This window comes from Camelus dromedarius, chromosome 28 (assembly GCF_036321535.1).
Source record: "Camelus dromedarius isolate mCamDro1 chromosome 28, mCamDro1.pat, whole genome shotgun sequence".
NCBI classification, from domain to species: domain Eukaryota; kingdom Metazoa; phylum Chordata; class Mammalia; order Artiodactyla; family Camelidae; genus Camelus; species Camelus dromedarius.
The window spans coordinates 6,024,117-6,041,153 of NC_087463.1; the positions used below are offsets into that span (position 1 = coordinate 6,024,117).

At 44.4% G+C, this 17,037-nt stretch overlaps 1 protein-coding gene across 1 annotated transcript in view; it reads right to left on the minus strand.

The window, feature by feature from the left end:
• The window catches only part of PSTPIP2 (proline-serine-threonine phosphatase interacting protein 2), a 74,592-nt gene extending 59,983 nt beyond the window's left edge, over positions 1-14,609 (minus strand). Inside the window, exon 1 of the mRNA XM_031441984.2 lies at positions 14,487-14,609. Within this exon, the coding sequence (XP_031297844.2) occupies positions 14,487-14,519 (33 nt within the window). The 5' untranslated portion in view covers positions 14,520-14,609. The remainder of the gene's footprint in view (positions 1-14,486) is intronic.
• Between the last annotated feature and the right edge of the window lie 2,428 nt (positions 14,610-17,037).

Below are 17,037 nucleotides of genomic sequence, written 5' to 3' on the forward strand. Positions count from 1 at the left end.
TTTTAAAAATACCAATAGATTGGGGGGAGGGTGTAGCTCAGAGGTAGAGTGCGTGCTTAGCGTGCACAAGGTCCTGGGGTCAAACCCCAGTACTGCCGTTAAAATAAGTAAATAAACCTAACTATCTCCCCTCCAAAATATTTTTTTAAGTTTAAAAAGAGAAAATTCGGGGGAGGGTATAGCTCAAGTGGTAGAGCACCTGCTTAGCATGCACAAGGTCCTGGGTTCAATCTCCAGTACCTCCGCTAAAAATAAATAAATAAGCTTAATTAATCTACCCCCCCCACAAAATTTTTTTAATTAAAAAAATAAAATAAATAAAATAAAATAAAATAAAAGATGGTCTAATATTTTTAAAAAGATTTTTTTTAATTAAAAAATTTAAAAAAAATTTTTTAAATACCAACAGATTATGAGTTTGGGATTAGCAGATACAAAGTACTGTATATAAAATAGATAAACAACAAGGTCCTGCTGTTGGTTCTACACAAAGAACTATATTCAATGGCTTGTAATAACTCATAATGAAAAAGAATATGAAAAAAGAATATACATATGTATAACTGAATCACTCCATTGTACACCAGAAACTAACACAACAACGTAAATCAACTATACTTTAATTAAAAAAAAATACCAATGGAAATGAAAAACAAATGACTCGTATCTGCAAGGTTCCCTGCCTACATGCCAGGCACTGAGGAAAGGTCTGGTTAGAGAGGTCACTGTGGGGGGCCGGTCCTCTCACCAGTGTATGTGGGAGCAGGACGGGGTCTCCCCTGGACTGGAATCCCCCCAGTCAGGTGGAGCCCCTGTGTATGCTAGAGGGAAAGCCCCGGCCTTGGCACAGGCTGGTGGCGAGGCCCCTTCCCTGAAGGCTGGTCCACGTCCCTCTGGGTTTGGTACTTTAATTCTACAATCTGAACAAATGTACTTGTTCTTTTAAAAAAATTTTGTTAAAAACCTTTTAATTCTTATTTTAAAAGTTATCCTTACGGTAGAAAAATGGAAAAATACACATAAGCTTTTGAAAATAATTATATTTTCCATATCACATGAAATCCCAGAGAAACCAATGTTAACATTTTGTGGTGCAACCCTCAGATGTTTTCCTAATGACGTAAGACTATGTCTTCATAGGTTTTAAATAAAACTGAGGTCTCATTTACAAGTTAGTAACTTTTTTTAACTTAATATACTATAAATACCTTTTCTAGTGCTTGTTTTAAATTATAATTTTCAGGGAGTAGGGACTATATTTCACTTGTTCTAACAATGGCTTAAATTTTTTAAATGACTTCCGCCCATCAATTTCATTCATGATCTCAATTTTTAAAATTAATTTAACTGCCAAAGACCACTGCAATATTGACATACTAATGCATTCCTGACAATTCCACCTCCTTGACACAACCATAGTCTGTTTCATCATCTGAGACAGAATGGTCCCGGGATTGGGCCAGCCGGATAGCAGTATCCTCACTGCACGGCAGGATGCTCAAGCCCAGAGTGGTGAGCTGGGTGGCTTCAGGCAACTAAGTCTGAGGCAGAGAGGGGTACAGACCCCAAATGACAGGTAGCCCTAGCCAGGAGGACTGTGGCTGCCCTTGGCCACTGGCGTCTGCCTCCTCACTGCCTGTTCTCCCCAAATCAATCACAGTTCCATCCGAATAGCTGCCGTCTGTACACTCAGCCTCTCAAGGGCCCCTGACTTTCCAGGCTTCCAGCTTCCCCTTCTGCAGCCCTGCCCACAGGACTCAATTCTTGGCCGTCAGAAGGCAGACAGGCTCCTAGCTTGCCCAGCCCTTGGACTCTGGGGCATTATGGTTTAGCTTCTGCAGAACAGGCCATGTGGCTCACAGGCAGGTGTCTGGATCTGCAGCATATCTGCTCCCTTTGACTCAGAGCTGAGGATGCCTGGGGCAGGGAACAGCCGGTCCCTCATACACAGACTCTCCCAGGCCAGGGAGAGGCCTGCCAGCCAAGACAGTGGCCCTGAGCCATGGCTGGTCGGAGCCAAAGCCAGCCACCCTTCTGAGCAGGATTATGTGGGAATCCTGCTAAAACAGGCAGGTGCTAACACAGGACAGGGAGATGAGGAAGCCTGTGCTGGGGACAGACAGCCCACAGGACGGGTCAACTGTCCAGACCTGGCCATCAGCAAGGTGCTGACAAAGGGTAAATGCTTTTCCCAAGGAGAGAAACCTCAGAAGAAATCAAACGTACCAACACTTTTGAGATAGGTTTTTGTATTTTAGTACAGGTAAGAAAGCAGAGGCTTAAAGAGGTTCGGATTTGCCAAGGATCCCACAACGAATAACCGGGAAACCTGACTTTGAACCTGTGTTTCTATGTCTTCAAAGCCTTTTTTTAACCACTACGTTGCCCTCTGTCTCAAGCAAGTAGTGTATAACATCATTTAGGAAGAATTTCAGAAATATATGTAGAACTCTCTAAATTTTTAACCGTCATTAATAGAAAAACTAGTTAACAAAAATGGTCTATTCCTGAAGAATTTTGTTAATAGAGGTTAGTATTACCTCTTAAATAACTCATCTTTTGGTAATTTTATTTCCTTGAGTGAATTTACTGGAGGAAACGCCAGCTGCATTGATTCTCTAGAATGTAAAATGAGATAAATTAAATTTCTCCAGGAGTTGCTACCAGGAAGACTTGAAGTTTATAAGAAAAACGTGTTAGACATAGACTATTGTAAAATAAATAATTAGGAAATTAATAACATTTTTAATGCACTAAGTGTGTTCATAGGGAAGTTCCACTTCTTTATAACGAAAAAGAACAATTTACTGCTCCAAGATAATAGAATGAAAAAATATTCATATTCAAAGACCATATCATTTTACTCTGTTATTCTTTTTTATTGGGCTGAACTGTATGATTCAGGGGTTGGTCAGAAGTTGAAGCTGAGAAAACAATAAAATAATCTATTTGGTTAAAAAAAAAAGGTAAATATTTTTTATTTCCAAGAGCTTAGGTCTTTCTGTCCCCCTAGTTCAGGACCTGGCTCTGCAGGATCGAGAAAGCTGTCTGTGTTTGACAACAGGGACACAGCCTCAGGAGAGGTGGTGGAGCAGAGAAGGAACTGTATTTGTGGCCGTTTATGAACTTGTCACTTTAAGCAGCTATTCTTAAAATAGAAAAAGCAGTGTTCCAACAGGAGCGGAGACTCAGCAGTGCCAGGCAAGAATGCAGAGGAAAGACCATGGAGACTGGTCTCCTGGAGTTCCAGCCTACATCCATCACCGAGCAAATTAACTACATTAATCAGGCGAGGGCGGCCAGGCTATGAGTGTTATCACTCAAACAAGACCTTCAGTGGGGGTGGAGTCTACGCAGCTTACTCAAGTATTCCTTCTGCCCCATCCAACACCATCCAGGTGTTCTGGAAACACACATTTCCCCATCCCGTCACCTTCCCACTGCCCTCTCAGCACTGGTACCCCACAGCACCCACCCTACTGGGCCTGCCCCCAAATCCTGCCCTGCTAACCCACTCCCTGCAGCCTGACAAGAGGAGGTCAACCTGTTTCTGATCAGTGTCATACATGTGGGTTTGAGCATTAACCAGAGCGTAGATGCACCCCAAGGGCAGGGATCAATCTTCTCCTAGCTCTAGAGGTCCACACAGATCTCCAGCTTCTGACACTGTTGGAACACCTAAGGGCTCATACTGAGAGACAATTAAACATTGAGTAAAACTCAAACCAGAAAAAAAATTCAAAGAAAAATAATTGAATGTTTATCCAGCTTTCAGCATGGGGAGGAGTTTTTAAACCTTGTGTAATAGATGAAATCCCAGAAGATTAGCTTAACAAACTTGACAGTATAAAATCTCCAAAGTACATATACATATTTAAGTACAATGATCATTTTGCACATGAGGATGCTAAGCTTAGGGAGGTGGAATAATCTGAACAAGGGCACATCGCTCAGCTTGAAAGGAGCAGAGCTGGGATTCCAACCCAGGAACGTCCAGTGTGAAGGGAGTGCCTTTCACCACTGCGTGCTAGTTACTGGATGCTAGAATGTGTGAACTACACACACAACTGCATAGACACACAGATACACACAAGAATGTACATTCAAATATTTGTAGTAAGTGACAAAGAATATCTTTATCATTTTTTAGAACTTGTGTAGATTTATAAGTAAAGCATGAAGAAGGAAATAAAACCATTTTTAAAAGAGGAAATATAGCACGAAAATAAATGTTCACTCTCCCTAGTGATAAAAACACAAATGAAACTTTAATAAGGCATTTGCTTTGGCTTATTAAATGGGTGGGGAAAAAAACCACACTGGCCATGACTGATGTAGTGAAACTGGTATCTTCAGGTATTACTGGGAACACTGAGGATACCTCTGCCCTTTAGGAAATCAGTTTAGTTCCACACATCAAAAGTTTTAAGTGTCCTACTGGTTTTCTTTAATTGAAGTATAGTTGGTTTACAATGTTGTGTTAATTTCTGGTGTACAGAATAGTGATTCAGTTACATATATACATACTCCTTTTCATATTCTTTTTCATTATAGGTATTGAATACAGTTCCCAGTGCTCTACAGAGGGACCTCGCTGTTGAACTATTTTATATATAGTAGTTAGTATCTGCAAACCCCAAACTCCGAATTTATCTCTCCATCACCCCCTTCCCTGGTAACCACAATTTTGTTTTCTATGTCTGTGAGTCTTTCTCTTTTGTAAATAAGTTCATTTGTGTGTGTTTTTTTCAGATTCCATGATATCATGTGATATTTTTCTTTCTCTTTCTGGCTTAGTTCACTTAGTATGATGATCTCCAGGTCCATCCATGTTGCTGCAAATGGCATTATTTTATACTTTTTTATGGCTGAGTAGTATTCTGTTGTAAATGTATATCACATCTTCTTTATCCAGTCTTCTGTTGATGGACATCTAGGTTGCTTCCATGTCTTAGCTATTGAATATAGTGCTGCTGTGAACATTGGGGTGCATGTATCTTTTCAAATTGGAGTTCCCTCTGGATATATGCCCAGGAGTGGGATTGCAGGATCACATGGTAAGTCTATCTTTAGTTTTTTAAGGAATCTCCATCCTGTTTTCCATAATGGCTGCCCCAAACTACATTCCCACCAACAGTGTAGGAGGCTTCCCTTTTCTCCACAGCCTCTCCAGCATTTATCATTTGTTAAATGTCTTTCTGTTAATAAACTCTATCTTCAATCATTTAACAGATACTACTGTGAATCCATTATGTACCAGGCATTAACCCAGGTGCCGCTGGAGGAACGAGACAGAAGTGTGGGTCCTGACACTATGGATAGCCGTGCCAGCCCTGGAATGACCAGCTGGGGACTCTGTGTATGGGAGATAAACACTGTCCTTGTCTAGGCCATTGTTGTTGGGGGTTTTCTATTACTCGTGGCTGAACCTAATCTCATTTCCACAGAAGCTAAGTGAGCTTTCACCAGCTGGTGTCTGGTTTCTTAAAGGAGGAGCAGGCAAGATCATCAAAACAGAAGGAGAAGGTGGGAGGGAAGTGGAGGTCTGAGTCGAGAGGAACACAAAAGCACACAAACCAAAAGAGAAAATAATAAGTGTTGGTGAGGATATGAAGAAATAGGAAACTCTTCTGCACTGTTGGTGAGAATGCAAAACAGTACAGTCACTGTGGGAAACATATGGCAGTTCCTCAAAGAATTAAAAATAGCATTATTGTATGATCCAGCAATTACAATTCCAGAATTGAAAGCAGGATCTTGAAGAAATATTTGTACACCCATGTTCACAGTGGTATTATTCACAGTAACTAAAACATGGAAGCAATTCAAGTGTCTGTTGACAGATGAATGGATAAGCATGATGTGGTATATACACACAATGGAATATTTCTCAGCTTAAAAAGTGAGGAAATTCTGACATTTATGCCACAATGCAGGTGAGCCTTGAGGACATTACACTAAGTGAAATAAGCCAGTCATAAAAAGACAAGTACTCTGTGACTCCACTTACATGAGTTACTTTCAATAGTCAAAATCACAAAGAGAGAAATATACTGGAGCTTGCCGGGGCTGAGGGAGGGGAGAATGGGGAGTTACTGCTTCATGGGTACAGACTTTCAGTTTTACAAGATGAAAAGAACTATGAGGGTGGATGGTGGTGATGGTTGCACAACAATGTGAGTGTATTTAACACCATTGAACTGTACACTCAGAAAAGGTTAAGGTGGTAAATTTTATGTTATGTGTATTTTACCATAATTTTTTTAATGTGGTATCAGACTAAGAAAAAGGCAATGCAATTAGTTAAATATGTGCGATTCAGTTGCATGGCCCCTGAATATTATGTGTCGTGCAGGGAGTGAAGGGCGGTGCGGGGCACCTTTTAACATCAAGTAGGTGAGAGTTCAATGTTCATTTATTCACGTGTTAAACATTTTTGGAGCACATACTCTGTTCTCAGAACTGTTTCAAGCTCTAGGGACACAGAGGTAAATAAGATAGAAGCTGATCCTAGTCTAGCAAGGCAGGCAAGCCAGGAAACATGATTAAACATAAGAGTGATAAGTGTGCTGTTGGAAATACGCAAGAGACTTTCAGAAAAAGTCTCCTAGCCAAGACCTGGAGGCAGGAGTAGAGGTCAATGCAAAGGCTTGGGGGGTGGGGGGCGGGGTGGGATCAACACCTCCCTACCCTCTTCCCCAAACCCCCACCCCCACAACCCCTTGGGATGTAGCAAGTAGTTTCCTGTGGCTGCACTTCCCAGTGTGAACGCTGAGGGCGTGAGGAGGATTCACTACAACTTTCCTTATTCTTCACTCTGTATGTGTGCGCACATCTCTCCTCTCCTAAAACATAGTTGTAAAAACAGTGCTGTCATTCAGGTACTTGGCACTCACAGTGCCATTCTTGGGGATCAATAAAAGCACTTGAAACTGGAAACTACCCACCCCCCATAAACAAAGAGTAATATCTTTAAAGAATGAACAGTCATCTGTGAAAAAATAACATTTAAGATCATGGCAGTCTTTAAGGAAAAAAATCATGGCAAGTAAGTAGAGCATTTAAATATCTAAGAATACTCTTTTGTTTTATTTTCACAAGTATTTAGCTGTGATCATTTCTGTGAAAAAGAAAGTCTTCTACGACAATCAAGTTGTTTTAAAAATCTAAATGTAATCAATATTGGATATTAAATTTTATTAAATATTTTTCAGATATTAAAGAAAAAAGCAAGCAAGCAAGAAAGTCTTCACTTGGCTTCTAATCCCACTAACACAGTCCAGGGTGGCCTGGTCAGAGCTAATGCAAAGGCCACATCTGAGCTGGGAGGCCGTTTAATAGTTTCCGAAGAGAGAAACTGGTGAAGGTTACAGATTCGTGCACTGGGGTTTAACGCTGCCCTGGGCTGCCCTGCGCCTCCTCACACATACAGATGGTGTACAGCGTTTAAGACAGAGCGTCAGGGCTGATTGAGGACAAGTTGTCCTCTTCTCATGAAGAGCAAGCCCATATCTGAAATCTGTTCCTTGACCCTTGTCTTAACTTCAGCCCAAAACTCACAAAGTAAGATACAGTTAGTCCCAGAGAGCAGGTTTAAACAAGCGGGCCAACACTCTACAGTGTTGAGATGTGGTACTCAGGCTACTGCCTCTACGAGAAGTCGGCTCCTCCCCTCTCCTCACACATGTGCTGTTTGGGAAGCAAGGCGCCTACGACCAACCCGAGGCAGGTTCCGTAGAACACTGGTACCCAAAGTGTCTGGTTTCCTGCTGCCTCACTGTTCTGGAGTGAGATCCCATTGCTCAGCAATCTTCATGGATTTTCATCATGTGTAAGAGTATTTGAACTCCTGGCAACAATATCTTTATTAACTTAAAGCATTTATTTCGTTGGAAAATTTTAAGAGTTTTATATTTTTAAAAATTATAATGGCTGTCATTCTACAAAGCTAACCAACAGTTCCTCTCATTTGAAGTTCCTTTCTTGTCAAAGCTGGAGATTTCTAGTGTAGGTGAGGCAAGAAAAAAGTCAGCTACTTCCATTAATGCCAAAACTAAGATGATACTTGTGCTGTGACAAAATATGAACAAAACTGGACATTCTGATTAAACTTAGGAGATAGTGAGAATCACAGAAATTAATTGCAAAATTATCTATTCGTTGTACAACAAAGAGAGGTACTTTGGATATTCCATACATTTGGATAGAACCCATATTTTGTGTTAACTGGCTGATAACATCTAGAAATGCTTTCACCAGAAAAATCCATGAATTCACATGCATTCATACACACACCAAGTGTGCGCATACCAAGTCTTTCTGACTTCAGAATGAACTTAAACTATATGTATTTATTTATCTATGCGTGTGTTGAGTATATTTTTAGGCCTCTACTATAATGGGTATCTGAGATACCGAACTCTGAACTCTACATTCACTATGTAAGTCCAATCTATGAATAAACTGTTGTTGGGGAGGGGAGCCTGATATACTAGTGCATGAAAAAAGTCTCTAATATTGGGAAAGGGTGGAGCTCAAGTGGTAGAGTGCGTGCTTAGCATGCTTGAGATCCTGGGTTCAATCCCCAGTACCTCCTCTAAAAATAAAGTAAAACCTAATTACCTCCTGCTGCCAATTAAAAATAAATAAACTTTTAATTAAAAAAAAGAAAAGAAAAAAGTCTCCGATAAAGGTGAAGAATGCCTCCTCACCGAGGCTGTGGAGAAAGGGGAGCACTCCTACATTGCTGGTGGGAATGCAGTTTGGTGCAGCCACTATGGAAAACAGTGTGGAGATTCCTCAAAAGACTAGCAATAGACTTACCATATGACCCAGGAATCCCACTCCTGGGCTTGTATCCAGAAGGAAATCTACTTCAGGATGACATCTGCACCCCAATGTTCACAGCAGCACTATTTACAATAGCCAAAACATGGAAACAGCCTAAATGTCCATCAACAGGTGACTGGATAAAGAAGATGTGGTATATTTATACAATGGAATACTACTCAGCCATAAAAACCGACAACATAATGCCATTTGCAGCAACATGGATGCTCCTGGAGAATGTCATTCTAAGTGAAGTAAGCCAGAAAGAGAAAGAAAAATACCATATGAGATCGCTCATATGTGGAATCTAAAAAACAAAAACAAAAACAAACAAACAAAAACAAAGCGTAAATACAGGACAGAAATAGACTCACAGACAGAGAATACAGACTTGTGGTTACCAGGGGGGTGGAGGGTGGGAAGGGATAGACTGGGATTTCAAAATTGTAGAATCGATAAACAAGATTACACTGTATAGCACAGGGAAATATACACAAAATGTTATGATAACTCAGAGAGGAAAAAATGTGACAATGAGTGTGTATATGTCCATGAATGACTGAAAAATTGTGCTGAACACTGGAATTTGACACAACATTGTAAAATGATTATAAATCAATAAAAAATGTTAAAAAAAAAAACACACACCTTAAAAATTGAAAGGCAAAAAAAAAAAAAAAAAAAGAATGCCTCCTCACCAAAAAAAAAGGAATTAGAAAGTCCAGAAAAAAAAGAATGGAGATCTAATCATAATATACTATTTAGCTTTGAAATAAACTTTACATGTTGTGACAATCTAACTAGTGACTATTGTTTTTCATTAATGAGCCTTTTGGAAACATTGAGATTCTTAACGAATATGCTTGCATTATCTTGATTTTTTTCAGTTTGTTAACAAACTTTCATTTCCTTTCCACTTGTTCAGGTTTTGTTTTATATATTTCAATAAGAATTTCTCATTTTCCCTAAAAGATAGGTCCTATGCCTCTTATTAAAATTTTCAGAAGCTAAAGCAAGAAAAAGGAATTTTTGATCATTATTTTAAAGACAGAGCCCACTGGCTGCTCTCGGAAGAGCGAACTGGACAGTTTACCTTGCGTTTGCCACCAGGCAGGACTACACAAAACAGCCCTCTTGGTGTGTTTCTAAGCTCTGGTTTCTGAGGGGGAGTATTTAAAAAGAAAAGCAACAGCCTGTACACTGTATAAAATAGCACACGGAGTGAGCATGAAGGGTCTGTGGGATAACCTGTTTTCTTCCTTGTTTATTTAAGAAAAAAAGGCAGCATCCCACAGTGTACAGAGAAAAGTCACAGAGCAAAGCCAGATGCAGCACCAGCTCAAGTTCTACTAAGGCCCAGGATGACCAGATTCCAAGGTGGTCAGAGATCTGGAGCAGATGGACAGCCATAGGTGGCCAGAGGTAATGAGCAAGTTCAGACGGCCCAAGCCTTCCGGGGCCATTCCCCAGGCAGCGCAGGGAGAGGCCACGCCCACTGTGGGTGCAGGGGTCGGGGAGGGCAGTGCAGGACAGGGACCGTGCTGGCCTGGGCCAAGAGCGGTGAGAATCAGGAAGGCCTGGTCAAAGTAATGATCTAGAGGACAGACAGGTAAAGGCTGGGTCTCACAACGGAGTGAGGAATGTGGGGATTCCCTGGGGTGGGAGGCCACCTTCCTCTTCCGAAGCAGGTTCCACTGCACCTGTCCCCAGTGATCACGGGCCAAAGGCTGGGATTTTCCCTCTACTGTGGCCTATTTCCCTGGAACTCTGGAAACCACATCCATGGTCACTGTCTTGTTCTGACAAGGTACCACCAACATTAACCAAGAGAAACTACCCACTTAACCACACGGTCACAAAGGCACACCTAGGACCGCTGGGCGAGAAACAGGACAGGCATGTTTGTGTCAGGCAAACTCAGCTGGGGACCATTCCACTTTTGAAGAACACTGAGTATTCGCTTTTCAAGCAGATCCACTGAAAGCTTCCTTTAAACAAGTTTTCCGCTAGGCATTTGTCTACGATTATGTATAAAGTATGTGCTGACTCGTACTTTTTCCGCAACGTGTACCTAATTTACAATGGGACTCTTGGCTTCCACGGAACCTTCCTCTCCTGGACCTGTGATGGCTCCTGCGAGGACTGAATCCCTACACCTCTGCCTCTCTTTATCTGTTCCCTCCCTCCCTGTGTCTAAACACAGGTATTCACCAAGAGAGCTTCTCTGGGGACCTCTTATCTGTTGATTCTTTCTTCTGGAGTGACCATCACCCATTTCTTTAAACTGTCGCTCTGTGCTGATAAAAGCTGACAATCACAAGTGCTTGCTATGTGCCAGGCACGTACTGAACTCTGATTGAATCCTCACAGCAGCCCTATAAGTAGACACTGTTATTAGCCTCATTTTTATACATGGAAAACGTTAGTCTTGGGGAGCTGAAGTCACCTGCCCAAGGTCACCCAGCTATAAGGGACAGACCTAGGATCCAAACTTGGCCCGACGACCTCAGAGCCTCTGCTGGTGATTGATGACCCTTCTATTCATTATGCTGTTCCACGCACTCTCTTGCCTGGCCACCCTTTCCAAGGTGCCAGGGCCATCTCCACCAGCCCCTCAAATCCAGAATGTTGACCACCAGACATCAGAGCACACTCATTGACATGTTCGCATTGGTTATTAAAATATTAAAATACTCCCAGTCCCTGCTGCCTGGCAGTCTGTTCCCGCCCCAAGCCCTCCCCATATCCAGCAACCCTGGCATGGTCCTGGGGGCAGTGATTGCCAAGGAGGGTGGTTCAGGGTGGTGCGGCCTTGGTCCTCGCCAGTGCTACCCCTGTGGTTAAATATTGTTAATATCACTTCTGCCTCCTCCTCCTCCTTCTTTCCTCACAAACTAGTTCCTCATTCTGACTTCCTTGTTTCTGGGGCCCGCACCTCACTCTCCAGCTGACCTTACACAGAGCATCCTCCGACCCCTCCTATCCTCTCCACTATGACTTCGCTTCAATTAGTGACCTTGTCCTGTGGCTTTATCGTCTTCCACCCTCTGCCCTTCCTCCTGTCTGTCTCCTCCTGTCCCTTCCCTATGATTTCCACCCTGGAACAGACCCTTTCTACCCCTGTTTTCTTAGCCCCTGCCAGACTCTCCCATCCCCCTTCCCCTTCCTTCTCTGCATCCCTGAGAACAGGTATTCAAGGCCAAAGCCTGCTCTCCCTGCCGGCTCCCTCCTGAGGAAGCCACCTTCAAACCAAGGGGGTGATCCTACCCTTGCAAATGCCACCTTCATTAGAGCTCCTTATACAGAGAAGGTATTTAAAATATTTATTTAATTCAATTAGCTGATGCCCACTTGTGTTTCCAAAGTTTTCTACCTTAATCACAACCTTCTTGTCCTTGAAGCAGGAAAGTTATTGCCATCCCCTCGGTGCTAACAACAGCCTTGCCCCACCCCTACCTCTGAGAGTGGGAGAGCCTTGCAGGCAGCCCTGAGGTCTCCAGTGGTTTCCCTTCTACCCCTTTTCTCCCAAATCTAAGCTGACTGTCCCATCTACCCAATTTCTGAGCATCCATATGCCAAGTACCATCTCAGTGCTGGGGGCTCAGTGGATGTGGTACGCAGCGCAACCCCTCCTCCCCCCACAATAGCTCATGGTTAGAGCTGAAGGAGAAAGATATTCACATGAAGAGGCAAATGGTGGTCCACCATCTACCTCCCACAGCGCCAAAGGGATGCTCTTGCTGAGCCCCAGCCTTGGCGAAAGCACTCACTGAGCGTTTGGTCCACGCAGAGTCCTGCTCCACATCTGATAGCTCTACCGCCTTGGGAATATTGCTTAACCTCTCTGCCACTCAGTTTCCTCATCTGTAAAATGGGATAGTCAGTAAGATACTCCATAGGGCAGTTGTGAGACTTAAATGGTATGTGTTTAGAACCGTGCTTGCCACAGATTCTATACACAGGAAACTTAGCTATTATTGTTAGCTTTATATTATTTGACAAAGTATTACAGGAAATTAGAGATGAAAGATACCTCTGCAAACTATCTCTCAGGATTTCATATCTTCTGAAAGTATAAGCTCAGAGGAAAATAAAGTATAAATCCAGAAAGTTCTCTCCCTTGGACCTTCACCCAACCTCTAACTCCCAACGCAGACCTCCTGTCTGCCCCCTCCCCTAGCCACATCTGTGAGTCTGCGTTGGGGACAGCTGGGGGGCTGCTTTAGTGTGGCCTGGGAGCCTCTAAGGATGAAGGCTACAGCTCTCACCCCATCTCACGCCTTGTTGGCCTTACAGATCTAGTAAACTTATTCAACAACTATTTGCTGAGAACCCACTGTGCTTTCAGCCTGTGCGAGGGGCAGTGGCATTGAAAGCCAGTACAGGACCTGTCCACAAGGTGCTCACATGCTTGGAGGCCCTCAAACTCAAAACCAAAAACCGACAAATGCTATGAAGAAACAGAGCATGTGCTATTGGACACAATCAGGAAAGGGTTCCCTGAACAGAAAACACTGGGCAGAGATCTGAAAACTGAGAGTCACACTTTGAGGGGAAGAAAGGCATCTCTGCGCTGCTTTTTCCCACAATGCCTGTCATGGGACCCAAAAGTCTTATATTCCACCTGAAGAAAGCCCAGGCCTCCGTGAGGGCCCGGCTGTAAGGATGCTCACCTTCTCTCCGGAGCTGCCATAGCCCTGCACCCTGCAGGTGCGCAGGAAAACTCCAGGAAAGGGGGCCTCACACGGCAGAGTCTAAATTGGGTCCCCGAAGCCACATGGCCAGCTTTCTCCACCCAGCAGCCCTCAGTGGGGGATAGGAACTTGCTGGGCAGCTATGAAGCTAAGTGAGGTGCAAGCAGGATTCCAAGTAAGGAGCTGGAGCCGCTTGGCAGTGAGAGGTCAGCCTGGAGGCGTTGCTGACTTCCTGCTCCTGCCCTAAAGGGATGAGGGCGGTTCCCCGGAATGACAAAGTACAGATCGTTGAGAACCTGAGGATTAAGAGGATGCGGGTGGCGGGGAGAGGGCTGGATAGAGAGGGGCAGGCAGACCTGCTGCCTCCGGGCTGGGCCGGTTCTCGGGCTCGGATGCCCCCACCAGCTCGCAGGGTCTCACACACGCACTGGCCTTCTGGGCGGGGGCAAAGGCTGGGAGGGGCTCAGGAGACGGGGCTCCGGGACAGGGCAGAGCTCCTGCTAGAGAATCCCTCCAGGGTCTGCGGGAGGAAATCGGGCGCTAACCGGGCTCAGACAGGCGGCACGTTTCTGCGGACCTGGAAAGCCCATCAGCCCGATGACGTTCGCCCCAGGTTCTCCACACGTCCCCACAAATCCGCACAGGGCGCAGCCTCCGGGGCCACTGGCGACTCTCCCCGGACGGGTGGCTCCTCCCTTTGGGTCTCGGTTTCCCCAAGTGTGAGGAGAGGGGGAAATGTCCCGACTCTAAGGTGGCTTCGGCTACACCCGTCCGCGGTGTCCGGGGCCGCTGGAGAGGAGCCCGGGGTCCGGACCCCGAGGACCCGCGGGCGCACAGGGGACTGAGCGCGGCGCAGACAGAACTGCCCGGGTTCTGTCCCCGAGCACGGGACAGGGGCCCACGGCTCCCCTCGGGGCCCCAGCTCCCGAGCCCGGCGGTGGGCCGCCCGCACTGCCAACTCACCCAAAAGTTCGCCTTCAACAGTGAGCCCGTCATGGTCGGCGCGCCAGGAGCGGGGAGAGCCAGGGCAGGCGCGCCGGGACAACGACAGTAGCAGCCCGGGGAGCTCTGCCGTCAGCCCCGGGATAAGCCCCGCCCCGCGCCCCGCCCCGCGCCCGCCCCGCGATGCCCACACCACGCGCACCGCCACGAGCTGAACGGAGGGGTGTCAAGCTACCCCACTCAGCGAGCCCTACATCCCCCGGTCCTTTGGGAGGCCTTTAAGGATTGGAAACCGGTCCTGTCGCCTCCCCGAACTCGGCTCGGTTCCTGCCCAAAGCCCCCTCCTCCCAATTCCTCGAGTTGAAATCCAGGCTCAGCGCGGTGGTGGAAGGACCCCCCGCTTAATTGGAGGTGGTCGCGGGAACCTGGCGTGGGCTCGGTGAAGCCCAAGCATTGTCAACGCTCAGCGGCCGCCATGGGTGTCTGCGCTTCGTCGAGTCAAGCGCAGGACCCCAGAGGCACCGCCACAGATAAGCTCCTGGGCATATTTTTGTATAAAAGTCGGTGCAGCCACTTTGGAAAACAGTATAAAAATTCCTTTAAAAACTGAAAATGGAGTTACCATATGATCCAGCTCCTGGGCATATATCTGTGGAAAACCTTAATTGGGAAAGTTACCTGCACCTCAATGTTCATAGCAGCACTATTTACAATAGTCAAGACGTGGAAGCAACCTAAATGTCCATTGACAGATGAATGGAAAAGGAAGTTGTGGTATATATGTACAGTGGAATACTACTCAGCCATAAAAAGAATGAAATAATACCATTTGCAGCAACATGTATGGACCTAGGGATTATCATACTTAAGAGAAATAAGTCAGATAGAAAAGAACAAATATCCTATGGTATCATTTATATGTGGTATCTAAAATGTGATACAAATGAAGTTATAAAAACAGAAACAGACTCAAATAGAAAACAAACTTATGGTTACCAAAGGGAAAAGAGGGAGGAGGAATTAGGAGTTTGGGATTAGCAGATACAAACTACTATATATAAAATAAACAACAAGGTCCTCCTGCATAGCACAAGGAACTACATTCAGTATCTTGTAATAACCTGTAATGAAAAAGAATACATAAATAAAAAACTGAATCACTATGCTGCACACCAGAAACTAATACAGCATTGTAAATCAGCTGTACTTCAATTTTTTTAAAAAGTCATGGAAAAGTCATTAATACTATTTTCCCTTTACACCACGTTCATCAGTGGGGTGTCTGGGAGCTTAGCTCCTCCCCAACTCTTGCCCATTCTCAGGATCCAGACCCGAGACCCTTTTCCAACAATCCCACTCCAGCAGTAGGAGCCCCAAGCTTCCTTCCTCTTCCTCCACTCTTGTAATATAACACCTTCATAAACATAAAACAGGGCAAAAGTCAGACCCATTCCTGCTTTGTAGTAATATGGCGCTCTGGTACAAAATACATGCCCTCACTCCAGGGATAGGTCCATTTAAGGAAAGGGGGATGAAGGTCAAGAGCACCAAGACAGAGTGCTCAAGCCCAGCCCACAACCCCAGGCCTGGAGAGGCAAGCTTTGTCTCTGAGCCGGTTTTAGCTTGGTCCAGACACAGTAAAAGGATACTTGCTGAGGTGCAGTAAAGGACAGCTGGAAAGTTCTGCCTAGTAATACCAGCCCACCACCCCTCCCACTGTGATTAAATCCCACCTGTATAGTCACCCGCAACAACAAAGATGGAGAGGTGGCCTCCAGCCCTGGTTGTGCATCTCTTTGGAAAGCAGTGAGGTTAGAAGGAAGGAAGGGAAGCACCATTAGGGGCAGCAGAGGCCACGGTGGGCATCAGGACCGGCTAAACAGCAGGAGGGGTAAGAAACAGCGCCAACTAGGGAAATGAAAGACGCTGAAGTGCCACAGACAGCGTCAAAGTTTTTCCTGGAAGTCTTGGATATTTGGAACAAATATTTTAGATACAACTCTAACTGTAAGTTTTAACATTTGCTTTGTAACTTCTCACATTTCATTGTGCTTGATTTTCGAAGCTCAGACCCCAAAGACCCCTGAATTTTAACTCTCTTCCACCACCTGGTGGTAAGATTGCAAATTGCAAATCGTTGTCCACACTGCCAGAAATGACTCCTCATTCGTTCCTCATGTATTAAACTCATCACCTGGACGGGTGTTGTGAGTAAAAAGACAAGTAATATGTGTACTATATCCAAGGGCCTATAACAAGTTTGGTATATTTTACTAACAAAGTTAAATAAGACTACCACAACAATTATAGAATAATGAAATTTAATGATCAATACATTTAACTACTGTTAATACTTTGGCATTACCTCTTTCAATAATATACATTCCCATTATTAAGCTCTTACTGTACCTAAAATTTTGAGCCTTGCTTTTGTAACTTAACAACATTTCACTAGTATTTTCTAAAGTCTCAAATACAGTTTTTCCCACAAAAAGTTTGATGGCACATGTAAAAATTGAAAATCTCTGTGAAGAGAAATTTGGCCATTTCATCAAAATTTAAAATGTTCCTA